Source organism: Microtus pennsylvanicus, chromosome 2, assembly GCF_037038515.1.
Source record: "Microtus pennsylvanicus isolate mMicPen1 chromosome 2, mMicPen1.hap1, whole genome shotgun sequence".
Lineage (NCBI taxonomy): Eukaryota > Metazoa > Chordata > Mammalia > Rodentia > Cricetidae > Microtus > Microtus pennsylvanicus.
Window position 1 is genome coordinate 23,676,223 of NC_134580.1, and position 22,771 is coordinate 23,698,993.

Consider the following 22,771-nt stretch of genomic DNA (forward strand, 5'->3'; position numbering starts at 1 on the left):
AACTTCTGACTTGGCCTGCTCCAACATCTGCCCCATCTGTGATCTGCTGGAGCATGTAAAGGGCCCGACCTGCAGACCCAAAGTTGCAGGATCTCCACAACACAGGACAACAACAGGATATTCAAGAAGAGTCCTAGTAAGGGCCCAACATCGATCGTGTAGTAGAAACCAGACACCTCGAACCAGACCAATGACTTTTTGCAATGAACACTTGCAAGTAAAGATACATGGACAGGGGGGTTTATCGTATCACACTGCAGCTTCCATGACAAGATTTTCTTTTTTTTTTTTTTTTTTTTTTTTGGTTTTTCGAGACAGGGTTTCTCTGTGGCTTTGGAGCCTGTCCTGGAACTAGCTCTGTAGACCAGGCTGGTCTCGAACTCACAGAGATCCGCCTACCTCTGCCTCCCGAGTGCTGGGATTAAAGGCGTGCGCCACCATCGCCCGGCCCATGACAAGATTTTAAATTCTCCCCCTTTTTCCTTTTTCTCTTAAACTTTGTTTGATTTTGGTGGGGAGAGGCAGAGGGTGGATGTGGAAGGATAGGGAAATTAATAGGACCAAGATACAAGATGTAAAACGCACATATAATGAACAAAAAGAAAGAATAACAGTTTTAAGCAGTTTAGCTGTGTATGATCTGTTATCATCTATGGGCTTAAATCATCTTTCCTGAGTTACTAAATTCATTGCAGTATCTGAAAGACACCAGTTTCCAAACCAAAAGAAGATTTATAAATGAGGGCTAGCACGGGATAAAGAAGTTACTTAATCTATAGGATGTAACAGAAGTATAAAACAACCTCACATCCCAAGGTCTGGGCCTCAGACCTCAACAAACTACCATTGTTCTATACCTTTTATCCAGAGAACCTGTATCCTGGTTTCTAATAAAAACAGTAGGTCAGTAATGGGGTATGGAATTGTCATTCAGAAACAAATCCTTAAATAACCTGTGTACTATGTGGGTGGAGACTCAGCAGGGCTCGGGATGGGGCTACATCTGCCATTCTGCTCAACAAGTAGTTTGCTATCTGCATCCAAAGTGGATGCAGCTCCATTCTTAGCAACATCAAGCCCAGCAACAATTTTTAAAAGAAATTTCTTTGCCTATATTTTACTGTGAAAATATTTTTTAACTTGAAGCCAGTTTTTTTGGTTTTTGTTTTTGTTTTTTGGGGTTTGTTTTGGCATCAAAGAAGACGCTCTTAAACTTTACTCCTTTGGAAGGAACCATGTCTAAATGGGAAAAAGAGAATTACTTCCTGCCCCACCCTTAGGCCAGAGTCATTTACTTCTTGATCTGTAACTGTTAAAGTCTGTAAACATGTACAGAAACACAGAGCCTCATATGTACATGAGACATGCATGGAGAGTTCCGTGCACCAGGGACGGAGGCGCTGTGGCTTCAGGCTCCAGTGTGCACTCTGGTGTCCATTGGCCTTCATTATGCAATCCTAACTTACTGCTTTGCACATGATTATCCAAGATGCTTAAAATTGCATATATCTTATTTTCCCCTATTCTGATTTCAAAATGGCATTTTGTACAATCTCTATTGAGAATAAAATAAGCTCATTTTTAAAACAATTACCTCCCAACACTGCAGATAAGAAACTGCATTTTCTGCTTAAGTGTTTTTCTTCATCTTAAATTGCATTTGCTATGAATGATGTCTAGATTATTGCTCTTTAGTTTGGGACGAATGGGAAATCCTCTCGCTTGTTTCAGAGTATCACGCTACTGAGAAGACTAGCTCTCTGAGATCACCTAAAAATAATAATCCCATTTTTTTCCTTTAGTACCACACTAGACAGTTTGATTTAATTATTATTATAGACATTTACATAAAGCTTTCTTCTGGAGAGTTTTAGCCCATTTAAGCAATGTCATTACACGGACAGAGAAACTCTTTTGAGAAAATGTAATGGGGTGTGAAAAATAATAAAACCCACAAAATACATTTATTCAAGGATTTTAATAATGAAGAGAAATTGCAATTCAGACTGAAGAGCTGGAAACTCAGTGCTCTCCCTTATTTTAAAATAAAGCGTGATTAAGCAGGTGCAGCTTAGTGCCCTGAATCAAAGGGCAGCATCCTGTGCCCTGTCTTCTGCAAAACTACTTCCATTTCAAAAAGCATGGATTCAGGATATTCACACGCCATCAACAGAGCTTACTGAATATGAGAACTGCGATTCATTATAATAATAATTCTACCAGATAAAGCAAACATTCTTAGGCTTCGTGGGTTCCCTTTTATTGGAAGAATTCCCATGAATCAGCATTATCTTGTAAAGTTACTAGGAGGCATGGGGGTGCAGCAACCCAACCAGTGCCCTTTCAAAGACCCAGTGGAACAGAAGAAGTGTTGTCCTTGGGCCTCCAGCACTGCCTCCTATAGAGCTCCCTCATTAAGGAAGGAAACAAGCAAGTCCATATTTTTGTGGCGTAAATTGGAAAGAGCTGGCCATTTAAACTATAAAGTATTACAGGCTTTGATCCAACAACCTCACCCTTCACAATGTCCACTATGCCCAAAGCCATACAAAAGTGCCTCAAGTTTCTGTATGGATGACATCATAGTGCTGCTCACAAGAAAAACTGAAACCAAAACACTACGTAGCCTTTGAGAGGAAGAAACAGAATCACAGCAAATCTTGCGGTGTAATAATAAGCAGCAATGTCTGATTGGTACTGAGGGGATGTCCTCAGTATCTGTCAGTAATAAAGAGGGTCAAGGAAATGAATGGCACCATTCTCGGCATAGAGAAAGCCTGCAGAGTTACATGTGAGCGGGCATGAGAAACATCACTTGGTAAAGCACACAGGAACTAAACTATTTTCTATTTTGAATAGTATACATGCACTGTTTCTATTAAGATGCTCAAATGTTGTACCCAAACCTTCCTGGCTCCTCTGAGTATACTTAGCTAGCCCAGGGTGCACATCTGAAATGATCTCATGAGAAAATTAAAGCAACTTGCTGATGTCTCTATGATGATATATTGAGAATACACACACGGTGTAGACTTGAGTCAGTTGCCTAAGAGCAAGGAAGATCTGGACCCACAAATCCCAAGCTAAGCCAGTCGCTGCTCCTTCTCTCAAGCCCTATCCCCTGCTTTCCCTTTGTCTCTCTGTCTCCTCCCCTCATTCTGTCCTTATGAATCTCACAGAATCTTGTGCTTGTATATCCACGCATTAGTGAACAAGTCAGTGTTCATATATGTGTCTCCTTTGGACTAACAAATAACAATAGCAAAAAGTGCTCCTTTTAGTGAGGACTTGAGAGAAGTATTTTCAGAAATTGTCATGTAGATGGAGTTCTGTGACTGAGTGGATGGCCTAGAATGCTTCTAAGCATACAAATGATTCTGGAAGCATTTCTAGACCTCAGAAATGAGCTTAAATATGGAATATAAGAAAAGGAAGCAAAGCGTCCTCACGCGGTCTTGCAAGTGTTTTTGTTATTGTTGTTCTTTTGTTTTTTATTACAGTCAAGCCTCCATCCCACCCCACATGCAACACAGAGTGATGCCATGCAAGTGGATTCTACTGTCCTGAGTAATGAAGCCATATTCACCTGCTGCCCAAAGTAACCTAAGTCGCAGACTTCCTTGGTACGAGGAAAAGTGAGCATACACACTTCTTTATTTACTTGGTAGAAATTTATATTAAGCAACATAAACGGCAGAAAGCCCCCTGGAAAATATATTTTGTGTATCTCTACTGCTTCTTTCATCATACGCAAGAGTCTTCCAAGAAAAGTTAAAATGTCCTTCTAGAGTAGAAACAAGTAAAAATGATCACCAAATAGAAAAATATGTCATAACTGGAAGTGATTTAACTTGTCCATCTTAAAGAGATGAATAAATGTTTTGTTCGTACAGAGTTGTATTTTTTCAAAGAAGGTATTGATCAGCAAAGGTCTGCTTACATTTGCATTCCTTACAGCACTTGCCATCCACGTACGCAGGAGCCGATTTAGGAGGACAGTCAGGAGCAGAGCAGACCAGAGTCTCACACTGGATGGTCCCATTCTGAAAAGCAAACATCACTTTAAAAAATTCCATGTAGGAATTTAATATTTCTCAAAGGCTTTTAAATGCATTTCATAGAGTTCAAGCTCTTCACATAAAATGTCACCATGTTCTTCAGCAATACCCATGATTTGGTGACTCACAGTAATGCTGGCTGCATTCTGGCGGTTGACATTGGCTCCCATTTTTGCCCATCAACTGATCTTTACTAAGTAAATCTGCACCTTCTGTAGGGATATAGAGAAGGACACAAGCCCACAGGGAACTAGCAAGCTAGGGGTTAGCCTGGAATACATCATTATCCCCGGATTTCTTATAAACCAATCACCCATCTAGCTGCTCTGACTGTTTGAATCAGTGTGTAAAACTCACCAAATCACACCTTACAAGTTGACTTACATTTCTGGCCCCACTTGGGAAGGTTTCACTATAATTGTACAGTATTATAATTTTATTATATTGTAATCTTAAGTAAAAACCATATTACAAAGAGATGCATATATGTGCACACATAAACACCCACTACACATGGACAAACTCCCACCCAGATGCGCACATGTATGTTTACACACACACACACACAAATGCTCTCAAGTGTGCATACATACATGCACAGATGTACACACATATGTGCATATGTACAGAGGTACACACATGTACACACACATCCACACAATGGCATACTCTCTCTGTCTCTTTCTCTTTCATACACACACACACACATACACAGACACACACACACACAGATACACACACACATACACAGACACACACAGACACACATAGACACATGCACACACACGCACACACACATAAACACGCAGACACACACAGACACACACGGAGAACCACACTAACATACAGATCTCTTTAGATCTTCTTTACGTGCATGATAGTCTGTTTTTGAGTCAACTGGACGAGTAGGAGGAAACATTTCAAGACACTGACTCAAATAGATCTATGACTCCTTCACAGAAATCTAGCATTTTTCCAGATGAGTTCATGTGGAACTCAAAAGTTTAAAACCAAACTAGTTTTGAAGCTTTCTTTGAAACATGAATATAGTTTTGAAATAATAATGCAATAAAAATAATTTTTTACTGAGAATTAAATTAAATCACACTTACTTAAACTGTGTAGTGTGTATTCTACATTAGCCAACTATTAAAGACTATTTAAAATATATTATTTATAATATTCAGTCTAGATGCAGTATTTAATACTCTATAAAATTCAGTTTCTTTATATTTCATTAATAAAAACATGGGGGGCAGAATTCCCCAGAAATGCTAAGGGTTATAGGAAAGGCTCCCTTGGGGTTAGCCTTGCTACCCTAATTTAAATTGCTAACTTCATGTACGCCAGATAAGCTTCATAGCATCCTCAAACCATAATCAAACCACGGCCACAGCTACAGAGTGTCTTTAATAATGTAACACACCGTTCTTCAGAAGTGACCAGGTTTCCTAGCATTTTAGTGTTGCATTTAGAGAAAACAGGTCTTGAAATTTTCATGAATACATTGTCTTAATAAATATTTAATGACGGGGGGTCATCTGAGTCCCCTGTGAATGTGATTGGGAGGCATACCAGGCATGTGCAGTTCTTACAGCCATCTGTCCAGGACTCAAACTCTCGGTAGGTGGTTCCCTTCATGGTGCATGTCCGCTCACAATAGCACTGGTCCAGCCTGTTCATTCGCTGTTCAGCTCGAGACAGCTACGGCACAAAGACAGGGCTCACCATTGCAGCCACTGGGAAACACCCGGTGATCCAGCAGCACTGAACTGTGTTCAGTGAACAGCAATAGCAATGGGCTGGGCCCACCATCAATTATTATAAACATATTAAGCCACCGCAAAGTATTATTATAAGTATATCAAGCCTGTAAATTTGTAGAGAAGCATGTCAACACTTTACACATGAAAAGTTATCTTTAAAACAAAAATCATGATTTACAAGACACAAATTGAGGCTAATTGAGAATAACACCATCCATGAGGCAAGGGAGAATTTTTCATTTTTAAAAAGCATTTAATTCCATTAATAGGTTTATTCAAGTAAAAGATTTAGAATTGACAGCATATAAATAACAAACTGCATACACACACATACACACAGCATTCAAAAATATCCTTCAATACTTTGCAAAATTTGAAATCTGGTGAACATGACATTTAACTTGGTATGTACTTCAGCCTTTGGTGAATGAGCCTACAAATATAGCATAACAGCTAAAAATTCTTCATAACCCGTATTCTTGTCCCAAACCTGATGTTCATATTTTTACATTGTCTTTACACCTCCTTGATTATAATGAAGAATAATAATAATAACTGAATAGTATAAAATAATTATAAATAACAATAATCTATCATAAGAAGAAATAAAATTAGGCAATGAAAGATATTGCAGCAGTACAGCAGAGTATAAAGCAGGTATTCTGCTCCAGATCTGATTTACTGAGTCATTTGTTATACAGATGACTAGGATTTAAATATTTATAAACCCTAATAAACATTATAACCTTTTTCCTTGAGCAAAAGTCTCAATTCAGTCCCAGTAAATTGTAAAAGAAATGTCTCAAAGATGAAAATCTATGGTGATACAGGAGCTATTTGGAGTCACATGACTGCGGAGCATTCTCGGTGTATTTCTGAGTCGTTTTTTACCTTGGCTGAGGTCTTGGATAAAATATCCTGCAGCTCCATGATTTTCTGCACAAGTCCATGGAAGTCACTGCACGTTGGGCAGGCTGCAATTACAAACAGGACACTGATCAAGCTGTGTTCATCAGGGGTTTGATCTGATTAAATCGGGACTGACAGCCCGTATGTGTGAACTCCAATCTCAAACTGGCATTCTAAACAAAACGAGGTAAGAGTCCTACTTTTCATCCCAACATGCAGTGCAGGGCTAAGAGACTTACTTCGGTTAAGATCCGGGCACTGCACAATGAACCCCTGGGGCATGACAAGTAACTGCACATCTTGCATTACTCCCTGTGCATAAAAAAAAATAAAAGAAGCATTATTTTCCTTTCCCGAAATTATGCTCAATAGTCAAGTTCGTGAGGAAAAGCGTTAAAGAACAGATCCTCCCAAACCCCTGGATCTAGAACCTTCCTGGATTTATTCCGGACCAGCCCATGTTACGGAAGGAGATTCATCAGGCAAAACAGAGAATTACCCAGGTAGTTTTCCTAGACAATGTTTTTAAAGATTAAATGTCAAGATTCCAGGATGTGGTCATAGGCTTATTGCTATGGGAAGTTATTTTTAGTTCACCACAGAAGCAGGGCTTCAACGTGACCTTTAAGAATCAACATAAAAATCATGTTGGGCTTTATCACCATAGACCGGAGACCAGTTTTGTATTAACAATGATCAAAAGGAAAAGGGTAGGTAAACTGAGTCTTGAAACCTATGCCCATTTAAACATTTCTCTCTTTTTTTTTTTTTTTTACTGAGTTTCTTTTTAAAGTTGATCTCCCGATTCAGAAAGGATGGACTTAGTAAGCAGGTAAAGCAAGGCTTTTTTTAGGGTGCTTAGGAACGCAGGAAGTTTAGCATGAAGCTGTTTAAATGCCAGCAGCAAGCGACCCACTTTACACAGAAGTTTGTACATTTAAAGCACCCCTAGCCTAAGCTGCTAGCTGGACGGACTCAAAGCAAGGCCAGTGGTAATAAAAACAACCCTATCTAAGGTACTCCAGCCTTCCCTCTTTCCCACCACCCCATCTCCTATGAGCTTCATGTACTTTCATTGTGTTTAATGTGATCCTCTTGAAGAACGCAAAGTAGAAAGTCTAGACATGGGTGACTGTAACCGATATGCTCGGAAGAACATAGCGTCCTTATAAAGACTCACCACCTGAGCTGCATATTTACTGTGATTAGCAGCAAGTGGCAACGTGAGTGACAACTGTTTCAGTACCCAGTGTGGCAATTACTAGGTCTGTTTCTTGACCTCGGATTTCAGGAGTAGCTTGGGTGTAGCTATGACTTGATGGAAGCCCCATGGAAATCAGGCTGGTGTGTGCGCCATGCAGCTCTGCGCTGCACACCTAACGGGCACTGTTCTCAGACCACAATAAAGACGGCAAGTCACATAGCCATACAAATAATTCATGTGTGGGGACTGTGAGGCCACAGCTGACTCCAAGACGGCCATAATTAAATAGAGAGAGATTTGGAACCCGCAGCATGCATCTGTCGTCCCTCGCATGGGAAAGGGGCATTGATTTTTAGGGCTTTAAAGAATGGAATCAATTCCCTACATCTGTCACCTACTAGCTGCTGGCTTTGGGCAGGTTACTTCACCTCTCTGGGTAGGTTGATGCATATGTGTGAGAAGGAGAAAAGACCCTCACCGATATTTTCAAAGTGCGGGATTAAATAAAATAGTATAGTCACACCATCTGGTTTCCAGAGAACAGGTAATATTAAGTTTTCTTAATATTAACTCTGTTAATATAATTTAATTAACTCTAACATTACATACTGGGCTCAGAAGTTTGAATTGACTGGTGTCTCCTCACTCCATAAGTCCACAGGTGGGACATCCCTCACATTCTCTGACTTCCCAATGGTCACAGTACTGGGGAAATGTTCACACAATGAGCAGCCGCTGGTAAACATTTATCTAGCCTCTATTTATTCAGCCTCAAGACTTGCAGATATTCAGCTGGGACAGCATCTGATCCTCTCTAGTGAGGAAATTCTGACTGCTTCCAAGTTTTCACTAGAGATAAATTTTAATGGCTTTCTGTTTAAGGGATTGGTGCATGAGGAAACCATGACTCATTTTTCCAACCCCGGGTTACTAATGACTCTGTAAAAGCATCATCATGGGTGACATCTCACGGGTGGGATGTTTCTATGTTAACATTTTCTATTTTTACAATTTTGAATTCTTAATCTCAAGAATGTCATATTGATTACTAATTATGGCCTGATTGCCATTTCTGTAATATAGAAAGATTAAAATGTGAGTGGGGGTTATTTTTACCAGTTTAAAATTGGTCTAAGATGGAGCTGGAGAGACGATTCAGTGGTTGAGAGCACTGTCTGCTCTTCCAAAGGGCTCAGGTTCAGTTCCCCGGACCTATATGGGGTAGCTCAAAACCATCTATAACTACAAGGTATCCAACATTCTCATATAAACATAAATAAAAATAAATACATCATTAAATGCTCTAAAAAGCAGAACTAGAAAGCAAATAGAAATACATAAAGTAAAAAGGCACAACCAGGATTTTTGTTTCATGCCATAGAAGGTGAAATGAACTTTTGCAAACCCACTAGAGAGTATTTCCATTTTAAATTCATGCTCAGACTCAAGCTAAACGATACCTTAAAATATCCATGTGCATTATTTCGCTGTCCCAACCAAAACGTGGTACCCAGAGGCAAGTCTGTAGAAGGCATTTCCACCACTCGTTCATAGATTCTGGAAGATAGAATATCGGAGAATGCCATGAGCACACAGGAATCTCTCAGAGTCTTCCAATTCTTGAAATGAGAATGATTCGCTTACTTATTGCAGTCGACGTGTAAAATCAAATGAGAGGCACTGATGGCTAAGGAGAGCTTGTGCCACTTGGCATCAGCCAAAATATAAGGAAAGACTTCCGTGTGAGGACGGTGAGTGCCGGAGCGGTAATGCAGTCTGATCTCATTTCGATGGCCGCTGCTTTCCAGTTCCAGGTACCTTCACAGAGAAGAGCCACAGGAAAATCTCAGCAATGACTACATAAGCTGCTTCTCCAGAGAGATGGAGAAGACACATAGGTTCTATTCTCTCTATAAAATACAACCAGACATTCCAAGTAAGAAGTGTAGCAAACAACAGGAGATAGCAGAGCATAGGTAATAGGAAAAGATGGGGCTTGAACACTGGAAACTAAGGTTTAAGAGGGAATGGGAAACCCGGGCTGGGGGAAAAGGAGGAAGGAGGGAAGAAGTGATGCTTTTAATATGGTCTAAAGTAATGTCTAAGAAATTTGTAGGCCATGGGGGAGAATGATGTTGTTTTACTAAATGGCCATGCCTTCTAAATATTTATGTTCGCATCCACAGAGTCGTGTTGTTCTCAGCCGAGGCCAGAGAGGCCTCTAAATGGCAGTAGGTGGTGGTTAATGTGGAGCCAAGGACTGCAAAGCGCTGAAGACAGGGACTGAGCAGTCAGCCACAGGAAGAAAACTGTGCCACATCACTACCTCCACCACCCCCTTAAGGGTCAGGGAGAATCACAGGGGAGGGACAGAAAGAATGAAAAAATGGAAAGGATTGTTGTGAAATTCTGTCTTCTGGCAATGACAGGGCTGTTGTACACATGAACTCACAGTAGCTGTTATTACCTTACACAAGATCAAGCCAGTAAAAATTCCATAATATAAGTTAGGAGGATGAAATTTCAAGGTATGCCAGTCGAGACAAAGAACTGTAGGCAGGTAATGACTACTGAGAGAGGGAGAACTGACCTCTTCAAAGGATGAGCTCCCTAACTGGTTATCCAATACAAAGTGCTTAGTCCATCCCGAAATCATAGACACACAAGCAATAAAAACAGACACAGAGTATCCGGGCAGTGGTGGTACACGCCTTTAATCCCAGCACTCAGGAGGCAGAGGCAGGCGGATCTCTGTGAGTTCGAGGCCAGCCTGGTCTACAAGAGGTAGTTCCAGGACAGGAACCAAAAGCTACGGAGAAATCTTGTCTTGAAAATAATAATAAAAAAATAGACACAGAAGGTTGTATGCACACACACACACACACACACACATGTATATAAAATCAAAGAAAAAACATCAATATGAGAGAGGGAATACGTGGGCAAAGGAAAGGCTAGCTAGAGGAGGAAAGGGAAGAGGGAAAGTGATTAAATTATGTTTTAATTTTTTAAAGTTCCAGTATAGAATGGTGCTCCTTGGCACTCATGCTTCGCGGAGAAGCTATTAGGGACGGATGGCTTCTGTTAAAGAGAGCATCAGTCTTCTCTAGAGTTGTAGCACTGGAAGTTTCTCACGCTCCAGTGGACAATCCCATACCCATGCACACACATACGGCAGCACTCATTAGATTCAGTGGATTAAAAACAAATAAAAGACTAGAAAGGGAGGAAGTTGGGAGGAAGATGCAATGATCTTATAGGGAGATTGAGAGTGAGAGGGGGTGGATATGATTATTGTGTACATGTATAAAAATGTCAAAGAACTGATAAAAATTTAAAAGCCAATAAGAAGGAAGAAGAGGAAAAATAATCAAGTTGGTTATCCAGAGTCACAAACAGAAGACTGACTCCTTTTTACATTTAGTTTTAATTGATATTATAACAAATTGATGAATTTTTGGTATAATGTCTCTTTTGATGAATGTTAAGAAGGCAATGTGAGTAACTAGCATACTAACCAGATAGAACATTTATCAGTTCTCTGTGGTAGGAACACAGTCATTTATTCTAATGGTTTTAAAACACACCATAAAGTGTTAACAAATCAATCACTGTGGTTTAGAGTATTAAAATTTATCATTATTTAGCTCTGTTATTCTACCTACCAACAACTTCTCTTCATTCTGCCTTCCCCATCCACTCTCATTCTCTGGTAACCTTTTCTTTACTTTAGACTTCTAAAGGGTCAACAGTTTTAGCTTCGACTTTTGAGAGCGAACATATGTGAGTTATTTTTTTACACCTGAATTTATTGCATATACTGTACTATATTCCAGATTCATTAAATGATGAGATTTCATTATTTTTAGGACTACTTTTTCTTACCCACTCAGAGGCACTTAAGCTGATTTCATATCTTGCAAATGTAAATATTGCTGCCAAAGCCATGGAAGTGCAGATAGCCTTCACACACCAATTCCCTCATTGGATATGTGCTCAGATATGGTGAGGTGTTTTGAGGAATACCATATGATTTTCCATGATGAATAAACTATTTTTCACTCTCACTCATGGGGTATGAGTTCACTTTCCTCCATATGCTCACCCATATCTGCTATCATTTGAAAAGTAACCATTCCTCGTGACAGTGTAGTGACGGTGAACATTTTAGGATGACAATCTTATGAATGCACCTGATCGTATCAGTAACAACAAATACTCATTATATTATCAATTCAACTAGTTAGCTCTTTGAGGATAGAAAAGCATTTGCTCTTTAAAACAATTAACATTTGCAAGCACACCACCCACTTCTATATACCTGCTAATTCTCAACATACTGAGCCAAGAGCCTCATTGCTGCCATCAGGCACCCTCCTCTAGTTAGCAGTAGAAATGTTGCTTACACTGAAATCCTGAATTAGAAAACAGTGGCACCTCACTGACGATAAAGAAGACATCATCCACTATAAATGACAAACTCTTCGTCATGTGCATCGCTCCAGAACACATAGCTGCAAGTGGCTAATCATACAGGCTTTGAGCTCCAAGTTCCACTCTGTCCCTCACAGCTGCCCATGACCTGGCCTGACCTCTTCCTGCCTCCATTTTCTCACATGTATGATGGAGATACAACATCGTACACACAAAGTAGGAAACACTCAGTAATGCTAACACTTGATTAGCCAATATCTTTATAAGGTCTACCTTAAATCCATCTCTGGGAATAACAAGCAAATTAAATACATTTTAAAAAATTTTAATTTATTTTTGAGATTATATAAATATATCATTTCTATCTTCCCTTTCTGCTCTCGAAACTCTCCAATATATCACTCCATGTTTTTTTTTATCAAATCCATACTCTGTTTTAGTAATTGTTACATACATATGTAACAATTTTATATATTTTTATATTTTATATATATTTTATAATATATAATATAATATATAAATCGATTATAATATCATGATATGTATTTATATACAAACCTTCACTGCCTCTATTGTGTTACTTGTATATATGTTTTCAGGGTTGACCATTTGGCACCAATTGATGTGCTCTTCCCTAGGGAAGACTATTTCTCCTGCTCTCAGCATTCTTTGGTTGCCTGTAGTTCCCATGGGAACATGCAGAGAGCAGGAGACAGAAGCTAAAGGCAAAGCAGGAGAAAAATCCACTCATAGAGAAGTTGACCACAGTGGCAGGAAGGGAGCCGTAGCAAAGTCAGTAAAAAGTAGAATACAACAAAATGCAAAGGTCCAGCAGAGGCACATGCATTGTGAGTGTGGTGGCATTTGTCATCCCTTGTGGAAAGCTCTGTCCCCCAGCTACTTCCAGTGGTTGCCTCAGATGTCAAAGAAATAATAAGAAGCATTGTGTTCTTTGATTGATATCCCTTATAAAAACCGAAAAACTCTAGTCATGTTATTCTGATTATTTTTAATGATATCTGGTCATCAGCAAGGCTCAATAATTCAGAAATCGAAGAGACCACAGAGCTTTAATTCTGTCTCCACTGTACTAATGCAGCAATGGGACAGTTAAGACCCTTTCTAAACTTCAGTCTCCTTTCCTATCAAATGGGGACAATATGAATGGAAATCTCAAACCACTGTTAACAGAATTGAATAGGATCAAATGTGTATATTGTGTGGTTCTGGACAAAGAATAAACACTTTGCATACACCAGTGTGGAGACCTACTGCTCCTATGGTGCGGTCATGCTTCCTACAGAAATGCCATGAAAATTTACACTGGATTGTATCTTGAGTGCATGTGAATCTCTGGGACAGAAAGTACTTTAATTAGAATCTACCCAGATAATGACACTGCACTTTCATCTAGGACATTCCCATCAAGACAATCATCCAGATTGCTTGAGAACATCTAGTGACTAACAACTGACAGCTTCTTAGGCACTTTATTTTTAATAAAAATAAACCTTTCTCACATGAAAGCATAAATAAAAGCAGTTTTTAAAAAATAATAGTCTGTTAGTTTAATTACTCTTGCAAATATTGTCATGGGATATGTTGAGAATGTGCCCTTAAACAAGATAAGCAATGCCGAATCTTAGAGATCCCCAGTAATAAATACATAAACAAAATGGAAGGTAGTCATTTCACAGTCAATGAAAACAGGACACTAGAAGTCTTCCTGGAAAAAAATTTCATGAATAAAATACCCAGGGAGCCAAAACCCTTCTGTCCCCCATGACCTCAAATGAACTCTGAAGCATTCTGAAGGCTGCAACTATACAGAGAGGCCCAAGAGAGAAACTCTGAAGCACAAGCTATGACTGCACAGAGTGAACCAATAGAGTGAACCAAGAGAAAAAACCAAGAGAATGGACTAAGAGAGCTGGCCAAAAGATACCTCAGTAACTCCCTGAGACACAGACAGCAACAATAGAGGGCAGACTAAGAACAGTTCCCAAAGACACAGACAGCAACTGCAAGGATTGAACCAAAGGCAAAGGCACTGCCAGCACCAATTGGAGGAAGAGATGGGTAGGCGCCAATGCAAGAATTCATTCAACAACCTAAAAAGCAACATGGTAACACTAGAACCCAGTGGTCATACATCAAAGAAACCTGATCATCCTAATGCAGAAAAAGCAGGGAAAAAAAAACGATTTTAAATGTAACTTTGTGAGGATGATAGAGACCTTTAAAGAAGATATGAAAAATTCCCTTAAAGAAATGGAGGAAAAGACAAACAAAAAATTGGAAAAAATAAATAAGCCTCTTAAAGAAACTCACGAAAAAAAAAACAAACAGAAGAAGCAAACAGTTCAAATATTTCAAGAGTTGAAGTGTGAAATAGAAGCAATAAGAAAACACAAACTGAGGGAATTCTGGAAATGGAAAACCTGGGTAAAAAAATGGGAACTACAGAGACAAGCATAATCAACATAATACAAGAGATGGAAGAGGGATCTCAGGTGTTGAAGATACTATAGGGGAAATAAATTCTTCGGTCAAAGAGAATGTTAAATCCAACAAATTCTTCTATTTATTTATTTATTTATTAAAGATTCCTGCCTCCTCCCCGCCACCGCCTCCCATTTCCCTCCCCCTCCCCAAATCAAGTCCCCTTCCCTCGTCAGCCCGAAGAGCAATTAGGGTTCCCTGCCCTGTGGGAAGTCCAAGGACCAACAAATTCTTAAGACAAAATATTCAGGAAATCTGGGACACCTAAGAATAATAGGGATAGAAGAAGAACTCTAGCTCAAAGGCACAGAAAATATATTCCAAAAAATTATGGAAGAAAACTTTCCAAACCTAAATAAGGATATCCCTATGATGGTACAAGAAGCTTACAGACACCAAATAGACTGAACAAAAAAAAAAGTCCTCTCACCATATAATAATTAAAATGCAAAATGTACCGAATAAAGAAAAAATATTAAGAGCTGCAAAGGAAAATGGCAAAGTAACATATAAAGGCAATTCTATCGGAATTACACCTGACTTCTCAATGGAATCCATGAAAGCCAGAAGGACCTGGACAGATGTGCTGCAGATACTAAGAGACCATGGATGCAAGCCCAAACTACTATACACAACAAAGCTTTCAATCACTATCGATGGAGAAAACGAGATATTCCATGACAAAACCAGATTTAAATAATACCTATACACAAATCCAGCCCTAAAGAAAATACTAGAAGACAAACTCCAACCCAAGGAATCTAATTATACCCACAAAAGCACAGGCAACAGATAAACTCACACCAACAAACCCCAAAGAAGAGAAACACAAACAGTACCACCAAAAAATAATAGGAATTAACACACAGGAGAAGAGAATGGATATGAAAGCAGGATCCATCCTTCTGCTGTATACAAGAAACACACCTCAACCTCAAGGACAGACATTACCTCAGAGTAAAAGGTTGGGAAAAGATTTTCCAATCAAATGTACATGAGAAACAACCGGGTATAGCTAACCTAATATCTGAAAAAGAAAAATAGATTTCAAACTAAAATCAATCAGAAGAGACAGAAAAGGATACTTTATACTCATCACAGGAATGAAGTCTTCATCAAGATGAAGTCTTAATCATGAACATCTATTCCTCAAATACAAGAGCACTCACATATATAAAAGAAGCATTACTAAAGCTTAAATCACACATCAAACTCCACACACTAATAGTCGGAGACTTCAACACCCCACTCTCCACAACAGGCATGTCAACCAGACAGAAACTTAACAGAGAAATGAGAGAACTAAATGATGCCATGACTCAAATGAACTTAACAGACATCTACAGAACATCTCACCCAAACACAAAAGAATATACCTTCTTCTCAGCATCTCATGGAACTTTATCTAAAATTGACCACATATTCGCTAACAAAGCAAACCTCAACAGATACCAAATAAATTAGAATAACCTCCTGCATCTTATCAGATCACCATTGTTTAAAGTTAGAATTTAACAGCAACACTAATTGCAAAAAGCCTACAAACTCGTGGAAATTGATCAGTGTTCAATTGAACCATCCCTGGATTAAGAAAGAATTAAAGAAAGAAATTAAAGACTTTCTAGAATTCAATGAAAATGAAGCCACAACGTACCCAAACCTATGGGATACTATGAAAGCGGTTCTAAGAGGAAAGTTTATAGCACTAAGTACCCACATAAAAAAAATGAAGAAATCTCACACTAGCAGCTTAACAGCACACCTAAAAGCTCTAGAACAAAAAGAAACAGACTCACCCAAAAAGGAGTAGAGAACAAGAAATCATCAAATTGAAGATTGAAATTAATAAGATAGAAACAAAGAAAACAATACAAAGAATCAATGAAACAAAGATCTGGTTCTTTGAGAAAAATCAACAAGATAGACACCCTTTTGCAAATTAATCAAAAGGCAGAGAGAAAACATCTAAATTAATAAAATCAAAAATGAAAAGGGGGATATAACAAAAGACACTGAGGAAATCCCGAGAATCATTAGGTCATACTACAAAAACCTATACTCCACAAAATTGGAAAAGTAAAAGAAATGGACAATTTTCTGGACAGTTACTACATAACAAAAATAAACAAAACCAGGTGAACAATTTAAATAGATCTATAACCTGCAAGGAAATAGAAGCAGTCATCAAAAGCCTCCCAAACACTAGCAACAGATGGTTTCACTGCAGAATTCTACCATAACTTCAAAGAAGAGCTAATAGCTATAGTCCTCAAAGTTTTCCACATAATAGGAACAGAAGAAACATGGCCAAACTTTTTTTTATGAGGATACAGTTACCCTGATGTGAAAACCACACAAACACTCAACCGAGAAAGAGAATTACAGACCAGTCTCCCTCATGAACATTGATGCAAAAATATGCAATAAAATACTGGCAAACCAAATACAAAAACATATAAAAATATACCATGATCAAGTTGGCTTTATCCCAGAGATGCAGGGATGGTTCAATGTATGAAAATCTATCAACATAATCTACCACATAAATAACCTGAAAGAATAAAAAAATTATGATCATCTCAGCGATGCTGAAAAAGCACTCAACAAAATCCAACACCCTTCATGATAAAAGTCTTGGACAAACCAGGGATGCAAGGAACATATCTAAACATAAAAAAAAATCAATTTACAGCAGGCAACATCAAAGTAATGTAGAGAAACTCAAAGGGATTCCACTAAAATCAAGAACAAGACAAGACTGTCCACTCTTTCCCTATCTACTCAACATAGTTCTTGAAGTTCTGGCTAAAGCAATAAGACAACAAAAGGAGGTCAAGGGAATACAAATTGGAAAAGAAGAAGTCAAACTTTCACTTGTAGATGATATGATAGTATACATAAGTGACCCCAAAAACTCTACCAGGAAACTCCTACAGCTGATAAGTACTTTCAGTAATGTGGCAAGATACAAGATCAACTAAAAAAAATCAGTAGCCTTTCTATATACAATAATAAATGGGCTGAAGAAGAAATCAGAGAAACATCATCCTTTACAATAGTCACAATATAAAATAATCTTGGGGGTAACTCTAACCAAACAAGTGAAGACCTGTATGACAAGAAATTTGAGTCTCTAAAGAAATAAATTGAAGAAGATATCAGAAAATGGAAAGATCGTTCATGCTCTTGGATAGGAAGGATCAAATTAATAATGGCAATCTTACCAAAATCAATCTACAGATTCGATGCAATCCCAATCAAAATCCCAACACAATTCTTCACAGATAATCAACTTCATATGGAAAATCAAAAAAACCCAGAATAGCCAAAACAATCCTATACAATAAAGGAACTTCCGGAAGCATCACCATCCTTGACATCAAGGTCTATTATAAAGCTATAGTAGTGAAAACAGCTTGGTATTGGCATAAAAACAGACAGGTTGACCAATGGAATTGAATTGAAGACCCAGATATTAATCCACACACCTATGAACATCTTAAAAAAAAGAAGCTAAAATTATACAATGGAAAAAAGAAAGCATCTTCAACAAATGACACTGGTATAACCGAATGTCAGCATGTAGAAGAATGCAAATAGATCCAAATACATTAAAAACTTCAATACAAATCTGACCATACTAAATGTGATAGAAGAGAAACTGGGAAATAGCCTTCAATACATGGGCACAGAAGACCACTTCCTAAATGTAATACCAGTGGCACAGACAATAAGAGCAACAATAAATAAATTGGACCTCCTGAAAATGAGAAGCTTCTGTAAAGAAAAGGACAAAGTCAATAAGATAAAAAAAAAAGCAGCCTACTGAATGGAAAAAGATCTTCACCAACCCCACATCAGACAGAGGACTAATCTCCAAAATTTATAAAGAACTCAAGAAATTAGATATCAAATTCCAAATAATCCAATTAAAATGGGATACAGAATGAAACAGAATTCTCAACAGAAGAATCTCAAACGGCCAAAAGATCCTTAGCCACCAGGGAAATGCAAATCAAACCTACTCTGAGATACCTTATACCAGTCAAAATAAGTAAGATAAAAAACACCAATGATAACTCATACTGGAGAGCATGCAGATTAAGGGGAAAACTCCTCCATTGCTAGTAGGAATACATACTTGTACAACCACTCTGAAAATCAGTATGGCGGTTTCTCAGAAAATTGGGATCAAGTCTACCTCAGGACACAGCAATACCACTCTTGGGCATATACCCAAAGTATGCTCAATCCTACTACAAGGAAATTTGTTCAACTATGTTCATAGCAGCATTATTTATAATAGCCAAAACCTGGAAACAACCTAGATGCCCCTCAACAAAAGAATGGATAAAGAAAATGTGGTATATTTATACAACTGAGTACTACTCAGCAGTTAAAAAACAATGACATCTTGAAGTTTGTGTGCAAATAGATGGAACTTAAAAAAAATCCTGAGTGAGGCAACCCAGACCCAGAAAGATGAACATGGTATGTACTCACCCATAAGTGAACACTAGCTGTGAAGCAAAGAATAATAGGGCTATAGTCCATGACCCTCGAGAAGCTAAGAAACAAGGTGAACCCTAAAAGAAACATATATAGATTCCCCTGGGAAGGGAAAATAGACAAGATCTCCTGGGGAAAAAATGGGAAGGGCAGGAGAGGAAGAGAGGAGAAGGGGAGGTGGGAGAAGAACTTGAGGGAACAGGGTATTCGAGATGGGGAAAGGAGAGAGACAGAGAGCAAGGAAAGACATTTCTTGGTTGAGGGAGCCATTATAGTGCTAGGAAGAAACCTGGCACTGGAGAATTCCCAGGAATCCACAAGGATGAACCCAGCTAAGACCCTAAGCTATAGAGGAGAGGGTGCCTGAACTGGCCTTGCCCTGTTGTCGGATTGATGATTATCTTAAACATCACCATAGAACCTTCATCCAGCAACTGATGAAAACAGAGGCAGAGATCCACATCAGAGCACTGGGATGAGCTCCCAAAGTCCAGTCAGAAAGTCGGAGGAGTGAGAATATGAGCAAAGAGGCCAAGGCCATGATGGGGACACCCATTGAAACAACTTACTTGAACTAATGGGAGTTCACTGATTCTGGCTGGACAGGGAAGGAACAGCATAGGACCAAACTAGATTCTCTGAATGTGGTTGACAGTTGTATGGCTGGGGCAGACTGTGGGGCCACTGGCAGTGGCACCAGAATTTATCCCTACTGCTTTTTGGAACCTATTCTCTTTCAATGGATACCTTTCTCAGCCTAGATATTGTCAGGAGGGTCTTGGTCCTTCGCCAAAGCAATGTGCCTTACCCTCTCTGAGGAGTGGATGGAAGGTGGGGAGGTAGGTAGATGAAATGGGAGGAGGGGAGGGAATGGGAACTGGTATTGGTATGCAAAATGAGAAAAGATAGTTTTTTTTAAAAAAAAAAAAAAGAAAAAGAAAAAAAGTTATCCAGGGAGCCACAGCTACATCACCAAGACAAAAAATCAGTAGCAATTGTAAGTAATTCACAAATGAAGCCCTGACATTCAATATCCTGGCTTTAGTAACAACCCCTCCACCAAGTTACCCCATATAACAAATGGGAAAATAGCCACACACAAAATAAAGGTAATGTATTACTATGAATCATGATGTCAACAAAACAGAGTAATTCTAAGACTAGGAGGAACAGTGGAAGCTCTGAAGTGGAGTGAAGTTCTGAGTGACTGAGTGATGTTGACATGGGCACAGCCATGCCAAGGCCTCCACAACATCATGCTCAGCTGGATGGCAAGGTCTTCCTCAGGCCTGAATACAAGTACATCCAGAAAATGTTCTCCATAGCTTTCTCACCACCACCCCCAGGATATTTATGACTTGAAAACTGCTCCTCTAGAGAGACTGCTCCTACCATGATTAGCTAAAGCTGTCCCTTTGACCCAGTTTGTACATGTACAGTGTGCTTCCTTGTTTGTCTGCATGCAACAGCATCACCTCTTTGCTTAGCCGTATTCAATAACTCTGCCTCCCTGCACAACTCTGTGTAATAAATTCCCTGAGCTTGTGGGGGTTAGTGAAGTACCGTGGCTTCTCCAGCTGAAAGCCCAGGTCACCCAGGCTGGCCCAGGCTCTCTATCCATGTGTCTGTCCATTCATCTGTCTTTCCTTCTTTCCTCATCACTCTGTCAGGTCCATCCCTGAAGCAACACAACACAAGACCACCCCTTTGATCTCAGAGAGTAGGGGATTTCATGGCACTGTGTTTTGAAAACATCCAACTGAGAAAGGTCCTGGACAAAGACTGAAAAAGAACAGGTTTAGCAAAGCACTAATATTAAGGAGACTGACTCGCAGCACAGGGATGTTCAAACACACAGGATGTCAGCTGCTGGAGAAAAGGTAGCAGCTATTTGATACATCACACAGATGAAGAGAAAGGAGAAGTGAGGCTGGGGAGCCAAGGGAGCTATCAGGAAAGGGTGGGCCACAAAGAAAGCAGGTTGGCATGGAGATAAATACAGTCAAAGGACATGATTTACTTACATAAAATGTCTTTATGGAGCCTATGTTATGTATAATTGATGCAGGTCAATGACAAGAGTTTGGAAACAAAGGTAGCAACTGCTTGAGAATAAGCCCTCTCTTTTGCCTCTGCTAAGTTATGAAAAAGAGCAAGCAAGGAGAAATTAGACAAAGACATGAAGACAATAGCTTCAGAGAAGTACAGAAGGGCTAGCCTGTTCTGAAGGATGGACACAGAGAAGTACAGAAGGGCTAACCTGTTCTGAAGGATGGACACAGAGAAGTACAGAAGGGCTAGCCTGTTCTAAAGGATGGATATAGAGAAGTACAGAAGGGCTAGCCTGTTCTAAAGGATGGATACAGAGAAGTACAGAAGGGCTAGCCTGTTCTAAAGGATGGATACAGAGAAGTACAGAAGGGCTAGCCTGTTCTGATGGACACAGAGAAGTACAGAAGGGCTAGCCTGATCTGAAGGATGGACACAGAGAAGTAGAGGAGGGTGTGCTTGTTCTGAAGGACAGACACAGTGCACCCAGTTGTAAGGATGGGAAAGATACTGGGAAACACAAATAACACTGGTTGTCTGAAGACACATATATACACATATGTAAAATATGACTTGTTGTAAATTATATAAGAGGTTCACAAATTTGATGAAGTGCATTTGTGACCTCCAAGCTAAATATTTATGCCTTGTAGGAAGAAAAAGCAGGTAAATGACTAGTTGCGAAGCATTTCACATACACGCTTGCATGAGCATGCATACACATACATGGACACACATGCTCATGTACACACAAATGAACATACATACATATACAAATACCCCCACAATCTTATGAACTAAAATAATGCTAGAATTAACTTCATAAAACATGCAATGCAGGAGGAAGATGAGTAAGGCTCCTTATCTTAGTAAGGGTCTCTATTGTAGTAATAAAGACCATGACCAAAGCAGCTTGGGGAGGGAAGACTTTATTTGGCTCACACTTCCAAATCACTGCTCATCACTGACAGAACCTGGAAGCAGGAACTGATGCAGAGGTCACAGAGGGATGCTGTTTACTGGCTTGCTCAGCCTGCTTTCATTCTTACACAATCTGGGTCCCTCAACCCAGGAGTGGCCCTACCTACAATGGACTGTGTCCTCCCACATCAACACCAAGTAAGAAAATGTCCTACAGGCTTGCCTATAGCTGGATCTATGGAGGCAGTTTTGAGGTCAAGATGATGTAAAACTAGCCAGAACATTAATAATGGTCTTGTTGGCTGGGCTTCAATCCCTGTACTCTGGATGTAGAGCAGTGGCTCTCAACCTTCCTAATTCTGCAGCTCTTTAATATAGTTCCTCATGTGGTGGTAATACCCAACCATAAAATTATTTTC

At 39.2% G+C, this 22,771-nt stretch overlaps 1 protein-coding gene across 4 annotated transcripts in view; it reads right to left on the minus strand.

Moving 5' to 3' along the window:
* Nell2 (neural EGFL like 2) overlaps nucleotides 1-22,771 on the minus strand; it is a 315,760-nt gene that overhangs the window by 201,198 nt on the left and 91,791 nt on the right. For all 4 annotated transcript variants that reach the window (XM_075960452.1, XM_075960454.1, XM_075960451.1 and 1 more), the window contains 6 exons: nucleotides 9,582-9,755; nucleotides 9,398-9,494; nucleotides 6,973-7,045; nucleotides 6,716-6,798; nucleotides 5,634-5,762; nucleotides 3,941-4,043 (listed from right to left, as the gene is read on the minus strand). In XM_075960452.1, coding sequence (XP_075816567.1) covers nucleotides 3,941-4,043; nucleotides 5,634-5,762; nucleotides 6,716-6,798; nucleotides 6,973-7,045; nucleotides 9,398-9,494; nucleotides 9,582-9,755 — 659 coding nt within the window. The remainder of the gene's footprint in view (nucleotides 1-3,940; nucleotides 4,044-5,633; nucleotides 5,763-6,715; nucleotides 6,799-6,972; nucleotides 7,046-9,397; nucleotides 9,495-9,581; nucleotides 9,756-22,771) is intronic.